Source organism: Phyllobates terribilis, unplaced genomic scaffold (genome assembly GCF_046119375.1).
Source record: "Phyllobates terribilis strain yellow unplaced genomic scaffold, ASM4611937v1 Scaffold_1__5_contigs__length_1240528914, whole genome shotgun sequence".
In the NCBI taxonomy this organism is placed as follows: domain Eukaryota; kingdom Metazoa; phylum Chordata; class Amphibia; order Anura; family Dendrobatidae; genus Phyllobates; species Phyllobates terribilis.
The window spans coordinates 259,030,012-259,046,897 of NW_027362761.1; the positions used below are offsets into that span (position 1 = coordinate 259,030,012).

Genomic DNA, 16,886 nt, shown 5'->3' on the forward strand with positions numbered 1-16,886 from the left:
TTGCATTAGGTATCAAGGCTCCCAGCACAGCAGGCCTATATCAGTCCCTCACCCACCTCTTAATTTGAACTTAAATTCAAAGCTGTAAATGCTGCCCAGACCCTGTCTCATGCATTGCCCATGCCTGACTGCTGCTGGGCCATTATAAAATTTCTACTGTGGGTCAATTCATGCCACTTTTCCCCGTGTGTGCCCCTAATTTTTGGAAATGTTTGGACTCCAAGTTTGGTCTCCTTCATGTGTGTTGGCTGAATTTGGCAGGGCTCTCAGAGCACCAGGCCTACACCTGTCACTCATCCACCTGTTACTGATCAATGTTTAGGCTATGTGCCCACGATGCAGAAATGAAACAGAAAATTTCTGCAGCATTTCTGCATCTCCCTGGCAGAAAAAACGCATGCAGACTGTGCATGCGTTTTTCCTGCAGAATATATGCGGATTCACAAGCAGATTCACATGCGTTAATGCATGTGTTTCCGCATGCGGACTGACAAGCACTTTCCAGGCGATAGCATCACTTGGAAAGTGCTTGACAACTAGGTCACACTGTATAAATCCATGCAAACGGCATGGATTTATATAGTGTGACCATAAAAATAAAAAAATAAAGCTATACTTACCCCTGATGCCCCGCCGCGTGTGCAGTCGCGCTCGTCCTGGCTTCTTCCTGGTTGCCGGGCTCTCGCGAGACAGCCTGCGATCACATGACCGCGACGTCATCTCAGGTCCTGGAAGGAGAAGCGCTGCAGGGGCCGCCGGACAGGTGAATATAAACTTTATTTATTATTTTATTCTTTTTTTTACAGGTACAACGGTACCCAGGTCTGGATGAGAGTCTTCTCTCCTCCAGAACTGGGTACCATACGCACATTGAAACGCATATTATCCGCTTGTACAAATGTACAGACACGGATTATATGCGTCTCAATGCAAGTCAATGGCGGCGCTTCCGCAAAATTAATGAACATGCTGCGGATTTATGAGCGCTGCAGAAACGCTGCGGAAAAATCCGCAGCATGTGCATTGACATTGCGGAATGCCATTGGGGACCATTGGGTGCGGATTACCATGCGTTTTTGATGCGTTTCCGCTGCGGAAATTCCGCAGCGGAAGCTCATGAGAAATGCATCGTGTGCACGCAGCCTTAAGCTGGAAATGCTGGTCCAAGCCCTGTCCCAGGCCCTGGAACAATTATGCGCAATTATGCTATTTGTACTCTGGATCAACTAGCACCACTTTTCCTGGTGTCTTCCCTAATTTGAGCTATTTTATCAGCTTTTTGGCCCCCTGAAGATGTTATCTATGCATTTGCTTTTGCCTCCCATTGAATTCAATGGGGTTCGGATATGTTCAAGGAACTGTTCAACAAACTGTTTGGCGAACATCGGGACATTTGCAAATCTGAACCAAATCGAACCGAACCTTGAAAGGTTTGTTCATCTCTACTTATAACACCTTACTTCTTCTTGCTACACATTTCTAAGTGCTGAGTGTCCTCTCTGTTTTTATTCATATATTGCACTTTGGATGCAATAAGGTAAAGAATTTGTATTATCTGGTGAGTGCTGTGATATCATTTCTATATTCAGATTATATTCAAAACATTTATTTATTAAAATATTTTATTTTAAACATCTTGGAAGTTGCAAGAAAACTAAAAGAAAGACTGAAATGTTGTGATTTTCCTATTCTCCTAGTAAAAATAAAATTATATAAGTCAAACAGTACCACAAAACAGCTAAAAAACCCTCAAAATGTCAAAAGAAACAAAAAGAAAAGTTAAGGCTCTCTGAATGTGTTGGAAAAATATTAAATATCATTCAGACCTAAAGGCCCAAAATAATCATCTCCTTAGTATGTTAAAGGTTTGCCTTACCATTTGCAGAAATTGCCTAAAACAGACCTTTTTGAAAATTAGTGATTTAGTTATAAGAATGCCGTCTCAATGATATCCCTAGCTGGATACAAGCCTGCTGATGTTTATCTCTCTTTTGACAAAATGCAGGCAATGTAACTAAACAACTAAGTCAGCTGTATAAAATTCAATTTTCCTGTTCTGTATTATTGCAAAAATCTGTGCTGCTCATAAAGTAGTACAGAAGTAAACAGCAAAGTTGGTTTTCTTTAGAACCACAGTCCACAGTCCTATAGACTCAGGACTGATTAATAATTATCTACATAGAATTGAACCAACTGTATTAGGATTTGTATCACATTGTTACTAGTGTTGAGCGATACATTCCGATATCGGGAAATGTCGGATCGGATTGGATCAGACCGATACCCAAAAAATATCGGATATCGCCGATTCCGATACCGGAAACCAATGCAAGTCAATGGGACACAAATATCGGAATGAAAATAAATCCTTTCTTTCCTTGTAGATTAATTCTACATGAAGGAAAACAACTAAGAATAATGTAGAATGTACTGGGGGAGGTGTAGGAGACATTAAAGGCATAGAGGTTTAGCCCAATCAAATGGAATAGCAGGAATTAATATTTTTTTTAAGACGTTTGGAGTTACAAAGATATTGACTATGTTAAGCTTTTTTATATTTTGTCAGATATTTATGTTTCACTACTTTCATGCTCTTCACCTTCTTTTTTACTTCTCCCACACTTTCTCCTTCATCATCCTCAGCAGCAGCATCTTTTTCATCAACTTCTTCTTCACCTTATTCATCTTCTTCACCTTCTTCCTATTATTCTTTTTTTTTATATTCTTCATATTCTTCTTATTCAACTATTATCCTTCTTCATATTCTACTTCTTCAGCTTCTTCATATTCTTCTTCTTCATCATATTCTTAGTTGTGACAGGCATTCCTGCAGTTGTTATCTATAAAAGTTTGAAGATTACACCTTCCGTTTTGCCTGTCACAAAAGATTTACAACAGGATTTGTCCGCGTTCAGTTTGGCCTGCAGCAGCAGGTATTTTCCAGGGGCACCACGAGGAGGAACGGACTCACCCACATACACTGCTTAGTCTTCTTCTGCTAATAATTTAGATAATATCTTTTGCTCTGATTTTTAGTCTTATGCTTAATGTTCTTCTGCTTTTTGTTCTTCAGCTTCTTGTTCTTCTGCTTCTTGGTCTTCTGTCTCTTGTTCTTCTGTATCTTGGTGGTTGTCTTCTTGTTCTTTGTCCTATTGGTCATCTTCTTCAGGGTCATCTTCTTGGTCTTCATTGGGGTGGTCTTTAGGGTCGTCATCTTCAGGGTCATCTTCGGGGTCCTCGTCTTCTTCGGGGTGGTCTTCAGGGTCGTCTTCTTCAGGGTCGTCGTCTTCGGGGTCCTCGTCTTCTTCGGGTTGGTCAACAGGGTCATCGTCTTCAGGGTCATCATCTTCGGGGTCCTCGTCTTCTTAGGGGTGGTCTTCAGGGTCGTCGTCTTCAGGGTCGTCGTCTTCGGGGTCCTCGTCTTCTTCGGGGTGGTTTTCAGGGTCGTCGTCTTCGGGGTCCTCGTCTTCTTCGGGGTGGTTTTCAGGGTCGTCGTCTTCGGGGTCCTCGTCTTCTTCGGGGTCCTCGTCTTCTTCGGGGTGGTCTTCAGGGTCGTCGTCTTCAGGGTCATCGTCTTCGGGGTCCTCGTCTTCTTCGGGGTGGTCTTCAGGGTCGTCGTCTTCAGGGCCGTCATCAGGGAGATCCAGAGTGATTACCAAAAACCATTTCAAAAAGCTTGAATTGGAAATGTAGCAGAAGGTACAAGAAGGCTGAGAAACTGCCGAGAACCAGCTGATGGTACTGGAACCCGGATGGGTAGCAGAAGGTACAAGAGCCAATGGAACTACCGAGGACCAGCTGATGGTACGGTTACTAAGCAGGAGGTACCTGTGCCAGAAAGCACTACCAAGGGCCAGCAGACGTTGGTAGAGCTCGGATACCGAGAAGGAGGCACCTAAGCCAAAGGCACTGCCTGAAACCAGCTGATGTTACTGGAACCCAGGGGGACATGTTCAAGATTGACTTCCAAAGAACCAGCTAATGGTACTGGAACTCATATAAGCAGCAGAAGGTACACATGAAAAAAAAAGTTGCAAGGCCGCGAGCCAGCCGGAGTTACCGAAACCCACAGTCCTACAGGGGGTGCTTGTCCTATTGGCACTATGGAACCAGCCTTCATTGCCAGATCTCGCAGCCCACATAGGAGTCACCTAAACTGCAGGCACCATAGAGTTGGTTAACCCGACCGCAACACGACAGGACAACGTATTGGAGGCAAAGTGACTTTGACACTACCCGGAAACAGCTGGCGTGCTGGAACCAGGCTGGGCAGGAGGGAGTACCCATGCCAAAGACACTGCTGGGAAACAGCTGGCGGTGCTGGAACCCAGGGTAAATACTAAAAACAGAGTGGAGCCAGAGGCCTAATAGGAGCAAGTTAAAAATCAGTAGTAGTGTGAATGTGGACAGAGCAGGAGAAATTGCCGGACACACAGCAGGGGATCAGCTGACGTTACTGAACCCCAATAACACTGGAGCAAGTGTTGACTGTGCAGACGGCACTTCTGAGCAGCAACTGGTGGTGTTGGAGCCCAGGGTAAATATTGAAAACAGAGAGGAGCCAGAGGCCTAATTGGAGCAAGTTTAAAATCATTCGTAGTGTGAATGTGCACAGAGCAGGAGAAATTGCCGGACATACAGCAGAGGATCAGCTGACGTTACTGAACCCCAATAACACTGGAGCAAGTGTTGACTGTGCAGACGGCACTTCTGAGCAGCAACTGGCGGTGTTGGAGCCCAGAGTAAATACTGAAAACAGAGAGGAGCCAGAGGCCTAATTGGAGCAAGTTTAAAATCATTAGTAGTGTGAATGTGGACAGAGCAGGAGAAATTGCCGGACACACAGCAGGGGATCAGCTGACGTTACTGAACCCCAATACCACTGGAGCAAGTGTTGACTGTGCAGACGGCATTTCTGAGCAGCAACTGGCGGTGTTGGAGCCCAGGGTAAATACTGAAAACAGAGAGGAGCCAGAGGCCTAATTGGAGCAAGTTTAAAATCAGTAGTAGTGTGAATGTGGACAGAGCAGGAGAAATTGCCCGACACACAGCAGGGGATCAACTGACGTTACTGAACCCCAATAACACTGGAGGAAGTGTTAACTGTGCAGACGGCACTTCTGAGCAGCAACTGGCGGTGTTGGAGCCCAGGGATTACAGTTCAGGTGGTAGAAACATGAACACAACAGGAGACCTGGATACTATTGACAACCAATTATTTAATCTGGAAGAGGACTGGCAAATTCATTTGAGATCCAGGCCTTGTTCATTTTCAGAAAAGTAAGCCGGTCAACGTTATCGGAGGATAGTCGGATGCGAAGGTCTGTTAGTACACCACCTGCGGCACTAAAGACGCGTTCCGATAATACACTAGCAGCAGGGCAAGCCAGCACCTCCCATGCATACTGGCTAAGCTTTGGCCATGTATCCAGCTTAGTGACCCAAAACTTGAAGGGGTAAGAGCCGTCTGGGAGTATACTGAGAGGGCAAGACATGTAGTCTGTCACCATCTGACGGAAACGTTGCCTCCTGCTGACTGGAGCCGTCTGTGATGGTCATAGAATGGTAGAGTTGGAGGGGACCTCCTGGGTCATCTGGTCCAACCCCCTGCTCAAAGCAGGATTCACTAAATCATCTCAGAAAGTTGTCTGTCCAGCCTCTGTTTGAAGACGTCCATTGAAGGGGAACTCACCATCTCTCGTGGCAGCCTGTTCCACTCATTTATCACCCTAACTGTCAAAAAGTTTTTTCTAATATCTAATCTGTGTCTCCTCCCATTCAGTTTCATCCCGTTGCTTCTAGTCTTTCCTTGCACAAATGAGAATAAAGATGATCCTTCTTCAATGTGACAGCCCTTGAGATATTTGTAGACAGCTATTAAGTCTCCTCTCAGTCTTCTTTTATGCAAGCTAAACATTCCCAAATCCTGTAACCGTTCCTCATAGGACATGGTTTTCAGACCGGTCACCATTCTGGTCGCTCTTCTCTGAACTTGCTCCAGTTTGTCGATGTCTTTTTTAAAATGTGGTGCCCAAAACCGGACACAGTATTCCAGATGAGGTCTGACCAAAGAGGAGTAAAGTGCGATAATGACTTCACGTGATCTAGACTGTATGCTTCTGTTAATACATCCCAGAATTGTGTTTGCCTTTTTTGCTGCTGCATCACACTGTTGACTCATGTTCAGTCTATGATCTATTAGTATACCTAAGTCTTTTTCATTTGTACTGTTGCTTAGCTCTATTCCTCCCATTTTGTATATGCGTTTTTCATTTTTATTGCCCAGATGTAGTACTTTGCATTTTTCTCTGTTAAAAACCATGGTGTAGACATTTGTGGCAGGGACACAAAACTTTGCCACATTTGGGCCATACTGTTCTTTCCTTGTGCTGAGGCGCTGCTTCAGCTCCCTCTTTGTGCAGAGCTTCCTCCACTGCCTCAACGCACTGAGCTGCTTTGTAAAGCACTAGCAGCACTGCTCTCGGGTGGAATGGAGAACATGATGGAATGCACCAGTGTGTCTTGGTACTCCCGCATTTTACGCTTCCGATTCAACGGTGTTATGAGGCTTTGTAAGTTGTCCCAGTAGCGAGGATCTAGGAGGGTGGACACCCAATAATTAGCTGTGTTGAGAATGTGGGCGATGCGGCGGTAGTTTCTCAGGCACTGAAGCATGAAATCAACCATGTGCTGCAGACTGCCAACTGGCCAAGAAACGCTGTCCCCTGCTTGAGGCGTGATCTCTGCCTGCTCTGCATCAGCCCACCCTCGCTCTAGATACTGACTACTAGAGCATTGTGTACCTCCCTCCTCTGGACAGATGTCTTCCTCCTCCATTGACTCCTCATCCGCCTCACAAAGTGTCCCCTGCCTAGGCCTTTGTGAGGAACCATGTTGCACAGACTATACAGAAGCAGATGGCATTTGTGACTCCTCATCCTCCACCTCTTCCAAAACCTCGTCCCTTAGTGCTTGCAGTGTTTTTTCAAGCAGGCAGATAAGGGGGATAGTCATGCTGACTAGTGCATCATCTGCACTCGCCATCCGCGTGGAATAATCGAAGGCACGCAAAACGTGGCAGATGTCCTTCATAGAGGCCCACTTAGTGGTGGTGAAGTGTGAATGGCGCGCAGTGCGATTTGTTTGCGCCTGCTGCAGCTAGTACTCCATTACTGCTGCCTGCTGCTCACACAACCTCTCCAACATATGTAACGTTGAATTCCACCTGGTGGGTAGGTCACATATGCAATGTTCCGGAAGGCGTAATCAGCGCTGCAGAGCTGCAATGCGCGATCTTGCGATGCTGGAACGCCGAAAGTGAGCGCACTCTATGCGGACCTTGTGCAGCAGTGCATCAAGATCCGGATAGTCCCTCAAAAAACTCTGCACGACCAAGTTGAGCACATGTGCCAAACATGGGATGTGAGTGAGGTTGCCTAGGCCCAGAGCTGCCACCAGATTTCGGCCATTGTCACACACTACCATGCCTGGCTGGAGATTCGCTGGCACAAACCACACGTCGCTCTGCTGCTTGAAGGAATTCCAGAGCTCCTGCGCTGTGTGGCTTCGATTCCCCAAAGAAATTAATTTCAATACGGCCTGTTGAAGTTTGGCCACGGCTGTGCTCATATCGGTCGTAACAGGTAACCGTTCACGGGTCGATATGGAGGTAGACCGTGACGGCTCCTGCAGCACTGATTCAGAGGAACTGGAGTATGAGGAGGAGTCAATGTGTACAGACTGGATTCCTGCAATCTTTGGAGTTGGCAGAACACGTACAGCGCCACTCTCAAGATCTGTACCCGGCTCCACAACATTTACCCAATGGGCAGTGAGGGAAAGGTATCGTCCCTGTCCATGCTTACTGGTCCACGCATCGGAGGTCAGGTGGACCTTGCTACTGACGGCGTTTTGTAGCGCATGTTTAATTTTTCCCTCCACATGCTGTTGCAGGGCAGGGACGGCTTGCCTGCTGAAATAAAAGCGGCTGGGCACGTTGTATTGTGGGACTGCCAATGCCATCAAGTTACGGAAGGTGTCAGTCTCCACCAGCCTGAATGATAGCATTTCAAGGGACAGTAGTTTTGCAATGCCAGCATTCAGAGCCTGTGCTCGGGGGTGGTTTGCCGAGTATGGGCGCCTTTTCTCCCATGCCTGTGCTAACGATGGCTGTAGACTGGCCTGGGAGTGTGAGGATGACAGGTAACGTGGTGCTGTGGGTGGAATGACACTGTGTCTCTGTACAACAGTGCCAGAGGTTCTTCCATGGCGATCCTGTGAGGGAGCCGAATCAGCTGTGTGTGAGCTGGAGGAAGAGGCTACAACACGAGCTGAAGAGGTGGTAGGTGGCGCTGTAGGTTGGCCTAGGTCTTCAGTGTGTCTTTGTAACTCCACCATGTGCTTGGTCCGCACATGTTTCCACATATTTGTGGTATTGAGGTTGCTGACACTTTTCCCTCTTTTCACTTTCTGATTACACAGCTTGCATTTGACAAAGCAAATGTTATCTGCAACTGTGTCAAAAAAGGACCAGGCACTGCAAGTCTTGGGAGCGCCCGTTTTGGGTTTTGGAAGATGCATGCTCCTAATGGGTGCCGAAGTGGAGGCTACAGGCAACCAAGTCTGCCCCCTCCCTCTCCCTCCTTTTTGGGCCGTTCGGGGAATCTCTTCCTCAGAGCTGCTCCCACCACCTTCCTGTACCTCACGCCATGATGGGTCAAGGACCTCATCATCTACACTACCCTCTTCAAACAACTGCTTCTCCTGGGTAGTCTCGAGAGCACAGTACGCACCAGAAAGTGGCACCTGAGTCTCATCATCAGATGCGTACTGAGGTGTGCTGACCATAGGCACTGGCCCACCCGCCTCTTCAGATTCAGAGAGAAAAAGCGGTTGCGCATCACTGCATGCTACCTCTTCTTCAAATTCTAGAATTCTGCTTGGCTGGCCCCCTCTTTCCAAGCCAAGAGATTCAGAGAACAGAAGTAGAGATGGCTCCTGTCCAGGGTTCTCTGACTGCCTGGGCAATTTGGCAGGTGGTGAAGAGACAGATGGGTGCTCTTCAGTGCTCAGGACCTGAGAGAATCTGGAACTAATTGAAGTCGATGCGTTAGCTGCCATCCATCCGACAACGGCTTCAATTTGGTCATCCCGCAGCAGTGGGGTACGGCTAGCTCCTACAAAGCTGCGCATAAAGGATTGTTCCCTGGTAAAACTGGGGGATGCTGAGTCACTGGTGCCTGCAGCAGGCACGGAATCCCCACGTCCTCTCCCTGCAGAAACTCGATGCCCACGCCCACGCCCACATGCCTTACTCCCTGCCTTCTTCATCTTGGTAGACTGATAAAGATAGGCAGAAAAGTACTAAGGGCTTAGTGTGCTTATTCCTGAACAGCTGCTAACAAGTATAAGAAACACTAATTTTATAAAGTGTGGACTAGACTTTAATATGAGCTAATGTGGCCTACACAACTGTAAAGTGGAGTGTTTGGTGAACTTTATTTACGGTTTTTTTTTCACAAAAAGACACTGGATGTGCCCAAAGATGTAAAACCGATAGTATCACAAACTTTTTGTAGCTATTACAATGCAGGAAGGTAACCTACAATGCAATAGATGGGGCTACAAAAAATAGGCTAATACTAATCTGGCTGGGGCTGCAGGGCACAAGGCTCCAGAAAGGCTCCTCTATCTACTCCTATATAGTGTGTTTGGAAGCTATCTAGCTGGATACGGATGGAACCACACTAATAGGAGAAATCATGAAAAATGAGCGCACTGATGCAAAAAAGGACAGTGTATGAGGCAGTGACGCACGCTGAGTGGACTACAACCGGACGTGGCTGCAGAACACACTACAGCATGAGCTGCACTCACACACAGAGACCTCGCAGACAGCCGTGAACAGTGCAGAGAACTGTACACTAGCGCTGCAAGGCAAAAGAAAGCTTCTCTATCTACTCCTATATAGTGTATTTGGAAGCAATCTAGCTGGATACGGATGGAACCACACTAATAGGAGAAATCAGGAAAAATGAGCAGCACTAATGCAAAAAAGGACAATGTATGAGGCAGTGACACACGCTGAGCGGACTACAACCGGACGTGGCTGCAGAACACACTACAGCATGAGCTGCACTCACACACAGAGACCTCGCAGACAGCCGTGAACAGTGCAGAGAACTGTGCACTAGCGCTGCAAGGCAAAAGAAAGCTTCTCTATCTACTCCTATATAGTGTGTTTGGAAGCAATCTAGCTGGATACGGATGGAACCACACTAATAGGAGAAATCAGGAAAAATGAGCAGCACTAATGCAAAAAAGGACAATGTATGAGACAGTGACGCACGCTGAGCAGACTGCAACCGGACGTGGCTGCAAACACACTACAGCATGAGCTGCACTCACACACAGAGACCTCGCAGACAGCCGTGAACTGTGCAGAGAACTGTGCACTAGCGCTGCAAGGCAAAAGAAAGCTTCTCGCACAGCAGTTTATAAAGTAGCCTGGGTAAAGCACAATAAAGCAAATCGCTATCTCAAACTGTCCCTCAGAACAGCAGCGTCCTGTCCCTAACTGAATTCACAGCAGAGTGAACCCAAAATGGCGGCGGCGGCTTTTATAGTGCATCATGACATCATTTTAGCAGCCAATCACAGCCATGCCATTAGTTAACATGCATAACATGCCTAACACGATGTGCCCACACTTCTTAGGATCCTCATTGGCTGAATAAAATCAAACTGGCTCATTGCATTATGGGAACTTCCGATTCCGGTATTCGCTATTCTAAAAGTATCGGAACTCAGTATCGGAACTCCGATACAGCGAATATCGGTCGATACCCGATATTTCAGTATCGGAATGCTCAACACTAATTGTTACACATTCCTTTTCTACAGAAACGGATTGCTTGTGATGTTTTTTCTATTAGTTTACTTCATGCTACATAGCTACATTTAATCTAAATATTGAAGTTTAATAAGAGAGTATTAGCTGGTCCTTTACTGATATTTCCAAGCGAAAACCATAGGGAATGTTGAAACTTTCTTAAAGAGGATCGTTCACCACTTTTAGCATGCTAAACTGGCAGTATCATGCAATGGTGGCTGCACAGCTAAATAAAACACTTGCTTTGTTTGTAAAGTTTAGATTATAATTTATGCTAAGCTTATATCTGTGTTAGCAGAGATTTTTCTCTGAGGGTGTGTACTTCTTCCCTTGTATCATGTTCACTAATCATAAGCAGGCAGCAACATACAGGGGAAAAAAGAACATGCCTCCACAATAGCTTAGAACAGGCATTTTCCTGTGTGAAACATGTAATGACAGACAGTCTGCTCTCACTGATCTAACTGCAGTGGGTGATTACAAAATGTCATGATTACAGCAGAGATGAATGTTATTACTAACACTTCTTCAACTTTAATCTTATGGCAGTCTGTCTGCAAAGAAGGGCTGTACAACAGTGCTGACAGCACTTTGAGAGGAGAGCTGCTAGAAGTGTTTGTAATGAGACAAATCTTATCTGTCCCCCTCCATGCAAAACTGCTTGCCATGAGATGAATGCTGAAGAAGTGTTAGCAATCACACCCATCTTTGCTCTAGTCTCTTCATTTTGCAATCACACACAACTCTGCAGTAAGAACAGTGAAGAGATCTGATTGTCTGTCAAAGCATGACTCACTCACACAGGAGAAAACTTACCCTAAACTATTGAGGTGGAGTGTTTTTTTTCCCGATACATGTTGCTGCCTGCTTATGATTGGTAAACATTTTGCAGTGGAAGAAGTACATGCCCCCCAGTGAAAATTTTCTGATAACACCCAGTTGGGTTTATCATAAATAATAACTTAAACTTTACAAGCCAATATCTCTGCAACGGACAGGAGAAATGAAAAAATAAAAACTACGCTTTACTGAGCTCTACAGCCTCTATTCCATGGTGTGGCTGGCAAAGTTAACATGCGCAGATTAGTGAAAGTTAATTTTTAACAACAACCTTCACATTTATAAATTATGAAGGAATAAGGCCAAGGCTACAGTACATGATGACATGAAAACTTTGACATTGTGTCACATTTTTTATTTTTGCTTGCAAGTCATAAGTCACATACAACTTTGCCCTAAAGACTTCAATGTAAGTCATGTATGACTTGATACTCTCATGCTACCTATTTGTAATTTGGCTGTTTTCTGAAAACAAATTGCAGTTCTATAATAATTAATAGCAAGTTGCAGACAACAAGTCACAAAAATACTTTTCCCTTTTTGCTAAACCACAGGTGACAGGTAACAAGAGCTAGCGCTTCAGCATGCAAATGGAGCAGATAAAGATTTAATAGAATGCATAGGCTATGGAACCAGACCCTCCACCAATCAGCTTGCAATTAAATGGACATGAAAATATGTATAAATATGTTTAAAAAGGTTTAGTTACTCTTGAATAAAAAAGGAAATAGATACTAATGAACAGTCATTTGTATTTGAAAAAAAAAGTGTCAGTAGACTTATGGCTTTCTTGAATGATATGGCTACAATGAGAAACACTTTTTGAAATGTAATATAGTTCTGTCCTTTGTTCTCCTCAGTGCTAATTGAGCCTCATTGTTCCTCAAAGTATATATGAAAGGATTAAGCAAAGGAGTAAGGATAGTATACAACACAGACAGTATCTTATTAAAGCTAGAAGCTCCACTAGTGGTTGGCCGAACATAGACAAAAATCATGGTGCTGTAGTAAATAGTTACAACTGTGAGATGAGAAGCAAAGGTTGAGCTTGCCTTTCTTCTTCCATTCCCTGAAGTAATAGCCAATACAGTGGTAAGAATTCTGAAGTATGAAAACAATGTCACCAAACAAGAACCAACCAATATTACAGAAGCTAAGAGGAAAATCAAAGTCTCTGTTTGATGGACATTTGTACATGATAACTTAAGAAGTGGAGTGATATCACAGAAAAAATGTTGGATATTGTTAGGGCCACAAAACTGTAATGTGGAAATAAAAAGGATAGAAGACATAGTTGATATGAATCCTGAAGACCAGCAAGAACTAACCAAAACAGTACAAAGCTTAGTAGTCATGACATTGTGATAACGTAAAGGCTTACATATGGCTACAAACCTATCATAGGCCATTATGGCAAGCAGAAAACATTCAGTAGATCCTAGAGATCCAAAAAAATATAACTGAGTAAGACAAGCCACAAATGATATTGTGCTGTTTCCAGTCACTGAACCATGAAGCATTTTGGGTAAAGTGACAGAAATGTAGCACATTTCCAGAGCAGCTAGATGACTGAGAAAAAAGTACATTGGCGTGTGAAGCGTTCTTTCAAACCTGCAGATGAGGATAATTATGAGGTTTCCAGATAATGTTAATACATAAATGATAGTGAAAGATATCATAAAAACAACTTGTGCAATAGACGTATCCCAAAGCTGCAAGAGGAAAAAGACTGTAACCTGAGTGTTATTTATACTTTTCGTCTCCATGATACTTAAAAGTAAAATAGGAACAATTTTAATGTAAATATTTTTCTCCTTAAATATTGCACACAAAAAAACATAATGGAAGGTCTTTTACTTTTTGTTAGGCATTATGCACTCCATAATGCCACTTGTAGGAGGCCTCTTGAGGACACACAGAGCTCCCTACAGCTTCATAGGGAATAAGTAGGACCATATAATATTCCTTTGGATGCCAACTGTTGAGAAAAAAACAATGCTTCTAGTGTAGAATATGACTCTAAGAATGAAATGCAATAGAACAATTTTATTATTTGGATATATTTTTTTTGCCACAATTTTATTTTGTGGTTGTGTTCATAAACCAATAAAACAAATCATCCAAATGAATATAGAAGCATAAGGAGATACAGTAATATACTGTTCACTCTTACAGTACCCTATAATGCACGTCCATAATGCATGTGCTAGAACAGTAATTCCCAAGTCAAATTTCTAAGAATGCTCATCAGGTCAGGCGTATAGTGTTTTTTGGTTCTGTTATTGTCTCTCTTGGATATCCTCACATTATACTGTTGGGTAATTTGTTGTGGTCTGTATTCGCTTCAAGAACTTCTTTCTAAAAGGCTTGGCCAGCACAAATCCTTGAGTTCCCAATCTGATTTACATTCCAGGGATTTATGAAAGGTGGTTGACCATCTCTATGAGAGCTGTAGTGGTAATAACAAGTAGTGAATATTGCTGTTCAAGGATAAGTGTAAAATTATATATTTTTAAAAACCATTGCCTGCAGCTAAGTTTTAATATTTTGATGAATGGTATTTGAATGAAAAATTTAACAGCTTAAAATAAATGTCCCAAATATATTGTGTAGAAAAGTAAAAAAAATGTAGGTTACCAAATTATGTCCTTTAAGGTCATTATGGCTTTTATGTGCCAAATTGTTTTAAGAAATCTAATATGCATTATGTAACAATGTATAAGCGAGATTAAGTTAGCCATACACTAGAAACTTCAGTTGTCAAAAAAATGTTGATTTACATATCTTCTGCTTAGGAGTATTCAAGTCAAACAAGATGTCTATCTGTCTATATATATACTGGTCAATTATTAAATTGTAAAAAATGACAATATATATATATTTTTTTTGCCTAAAATGCAAAGGAAATGTCATGTTTAGCTTTAGACCTTTTAGCGATCATTTCATCTTCATCTTGCTTAATTGTTCATAATAACAGTAATTTTGACCAAGGTTGCCCTTACTTTTACATTCCACTATATAATTTACAGGTGTGAATCCCATTAATAGAAGCACAGATTATGCAAGTCATGCAAAACAGCAACTGCCACAGACAAACCTTAAATAACAAGTCTGTGAGAAGATGGCTAGTTGAAATAATTAATGTATGCATAGTTTAAGATGAAAAACATCTATATCCCAATGAAACTGGGGAATTCTTTAATTCTTAATTTTTTTTTAAATAAAAAGAAACAAAAAACAAAGATTTAATAAAACTGAGGGACGAGAAACACTTCCATTGCATAACATTATGCAATTTATTACTGAAAGCAATGTTATCCTATTGTTTTAATTTTCCTCACTTATTCACATGCATGTATTTTTGTACAATCGACTGTATACTTACGAGGAAAGAAGTAAGCGAGGGAACACACTGCACACTGATTATTGCACATGTTATTTTAGATTATATTATGCCTTACCAGAAAGGTATTGCTACATATATATACAGTATGTATAAAAAAAAGTGTATGAGTATTTTAAGCCATACACAAGGGTATACCAGATAACACATCATCATAAGTAATTGCATCAATAACATTTAGACTAATTGCATCCCAAAAGAAATCAATCTAGGAAAACGCAAATATTTATTGAATATGAAAATGTAAGATTATTAGTGATGAGCGAGCATGCTCCCACTGCTCGAGATGCTCTGCGGGAGCTCAGGTCCTCTCCTTGCATGTTTAGCTCTCTTTAGAGAGACAATGAACATGCAGGTATTGTCTACCACACACCATAATGCCGCATCCATGTTGGTTGTGGCATTACAGTGATTGGCTGGCCGCACAGCATCATCAGGTCTATATCAGACCTGGCGCCGCCATGCTCGTCACAGTCTACTCCGGAATCAGACAGTGTAGGGAGAGGTGCTGCTGAGCTAGGGAGAGATTCCCTTGTTTCTTAGTTAGTGTAGGTATACCACAACATATTCTACACATATCCATCTCAACTAACAATCCTTCTGAGGACTAATCCAGCTGCATAGATATCAGTGCTAGGCAGGCAGGCATGGTATGTGACAGGCTGCAGTGCATATAGCAAGAGGGTCCATTCCAGTTCTGCCTGCTGGTGCTTTTACAGATATTTCTAGAAATAGCCCCAGGTATCAGGGGCCAGGAATAATTTTCTTTTGGATCTTAATCCTGATTATTTGCTTAAAAAGCAATCCAGAGAACACAGTTTTTCTGCTCCATTTGCTTGTTGGCACTGCAGAACACAGCCAGATCCTTTCCATATTACAGCGCTAAAAATCCATCTATTTAAAACTGTGGTTTGCCAGTCACACGAATCACATATAATTGCGCTGAAAATTCTGTCATTTCTGGCCTCCATTGAAATTTTGTTGCAGTGTGTCAATGAAGTTATTGACACAAGGTCACTGTTAAAATAGCTACCTAGAGGCCAGCTATTTAAAACTGTGGTTTGTCCGTCACACGGATCACATAAAATTAAGCTGAAAATTCTGCCATTTCTGGCCTTTATTGAAATTTTGTTGCAGTGTGTCAGCGAAGTTATTGACACGAGGTCACTGTTAAAAATAGTTAGCTACCGGCCAGCTGTTTAAAACTGTGGTTTGTCCGTCACACGGATCACATATAATTGTGCTGAAAATTCTGCAATTTCTGGCCTCCATTGAAATTTTGTTGCAGTGTGTCAGCAAACTTATTGACATGAAGTCGCTGTTAAAAGTAGTAACCTACAGGCAAGCTATTTAAAACTGTGGTTTGTCTGTCACACGGATCACATATAAGTACTTTGAAAATTCTGCCATTTCTGGCCTCCATTGAAATTTTGTTACAGTGTGTCTGTAGCATCGCCGTCTCTGCCTTCTGCACGACAGAGACGCCGTCCCCCTTACCGCTGCGGTCCTGCTCCGGCGTCTTCTGGCCTCCCCGCAGCTGCTGCTGGTGCACACAGCCTGCCCAGCCCTGTGCTTAGGGCGCGCGTGCGCGCGCTCCCTCCCTCTTAAAGGGGTCGCGCTCGTCGTCCTAAAAAGTCCCCAGCCAATGGCCGGAGGACTTCCCCTATAAAAGGCACCTCCTCCAATATGGAGGTGCCCGTGCAAGGTTGTTGCTCTGCATGTTAAACTCTGCTTTAGCCCACAGGTCCCGCT

At 43.4% G+C, this 16,886-nt stretch overlaps 1 protein-coding gene across 1 annotated transcript in view; it reads right to left on the reverse strand.

Annotated features, from left to right (window-relative positions):
• LOC141258015 (olfactory receptor 6B9-like) overlaps positions 1-16,886 on the reverse strand; it is an 80,958-nt gene that overhangs the window by 39,073 nt on the left and 24,999 nt on the right. Inside the window, exons 2-3 of the mRNA XM_073673043.1 lie at positions 12,582-13,443; positions 7,416-7,448 (exon numbers count right to left, since the gene is read on the reverse strand). Coding sequence (XP_073529144.1) covers positions 7,416-7,448; positions 12,582-13,443 — 895 coding nt within the window. The remainder of the gene's footprint in view (positions 1-7,415; positions 7,449-12,581; positions 13,444-16,886) is intronic.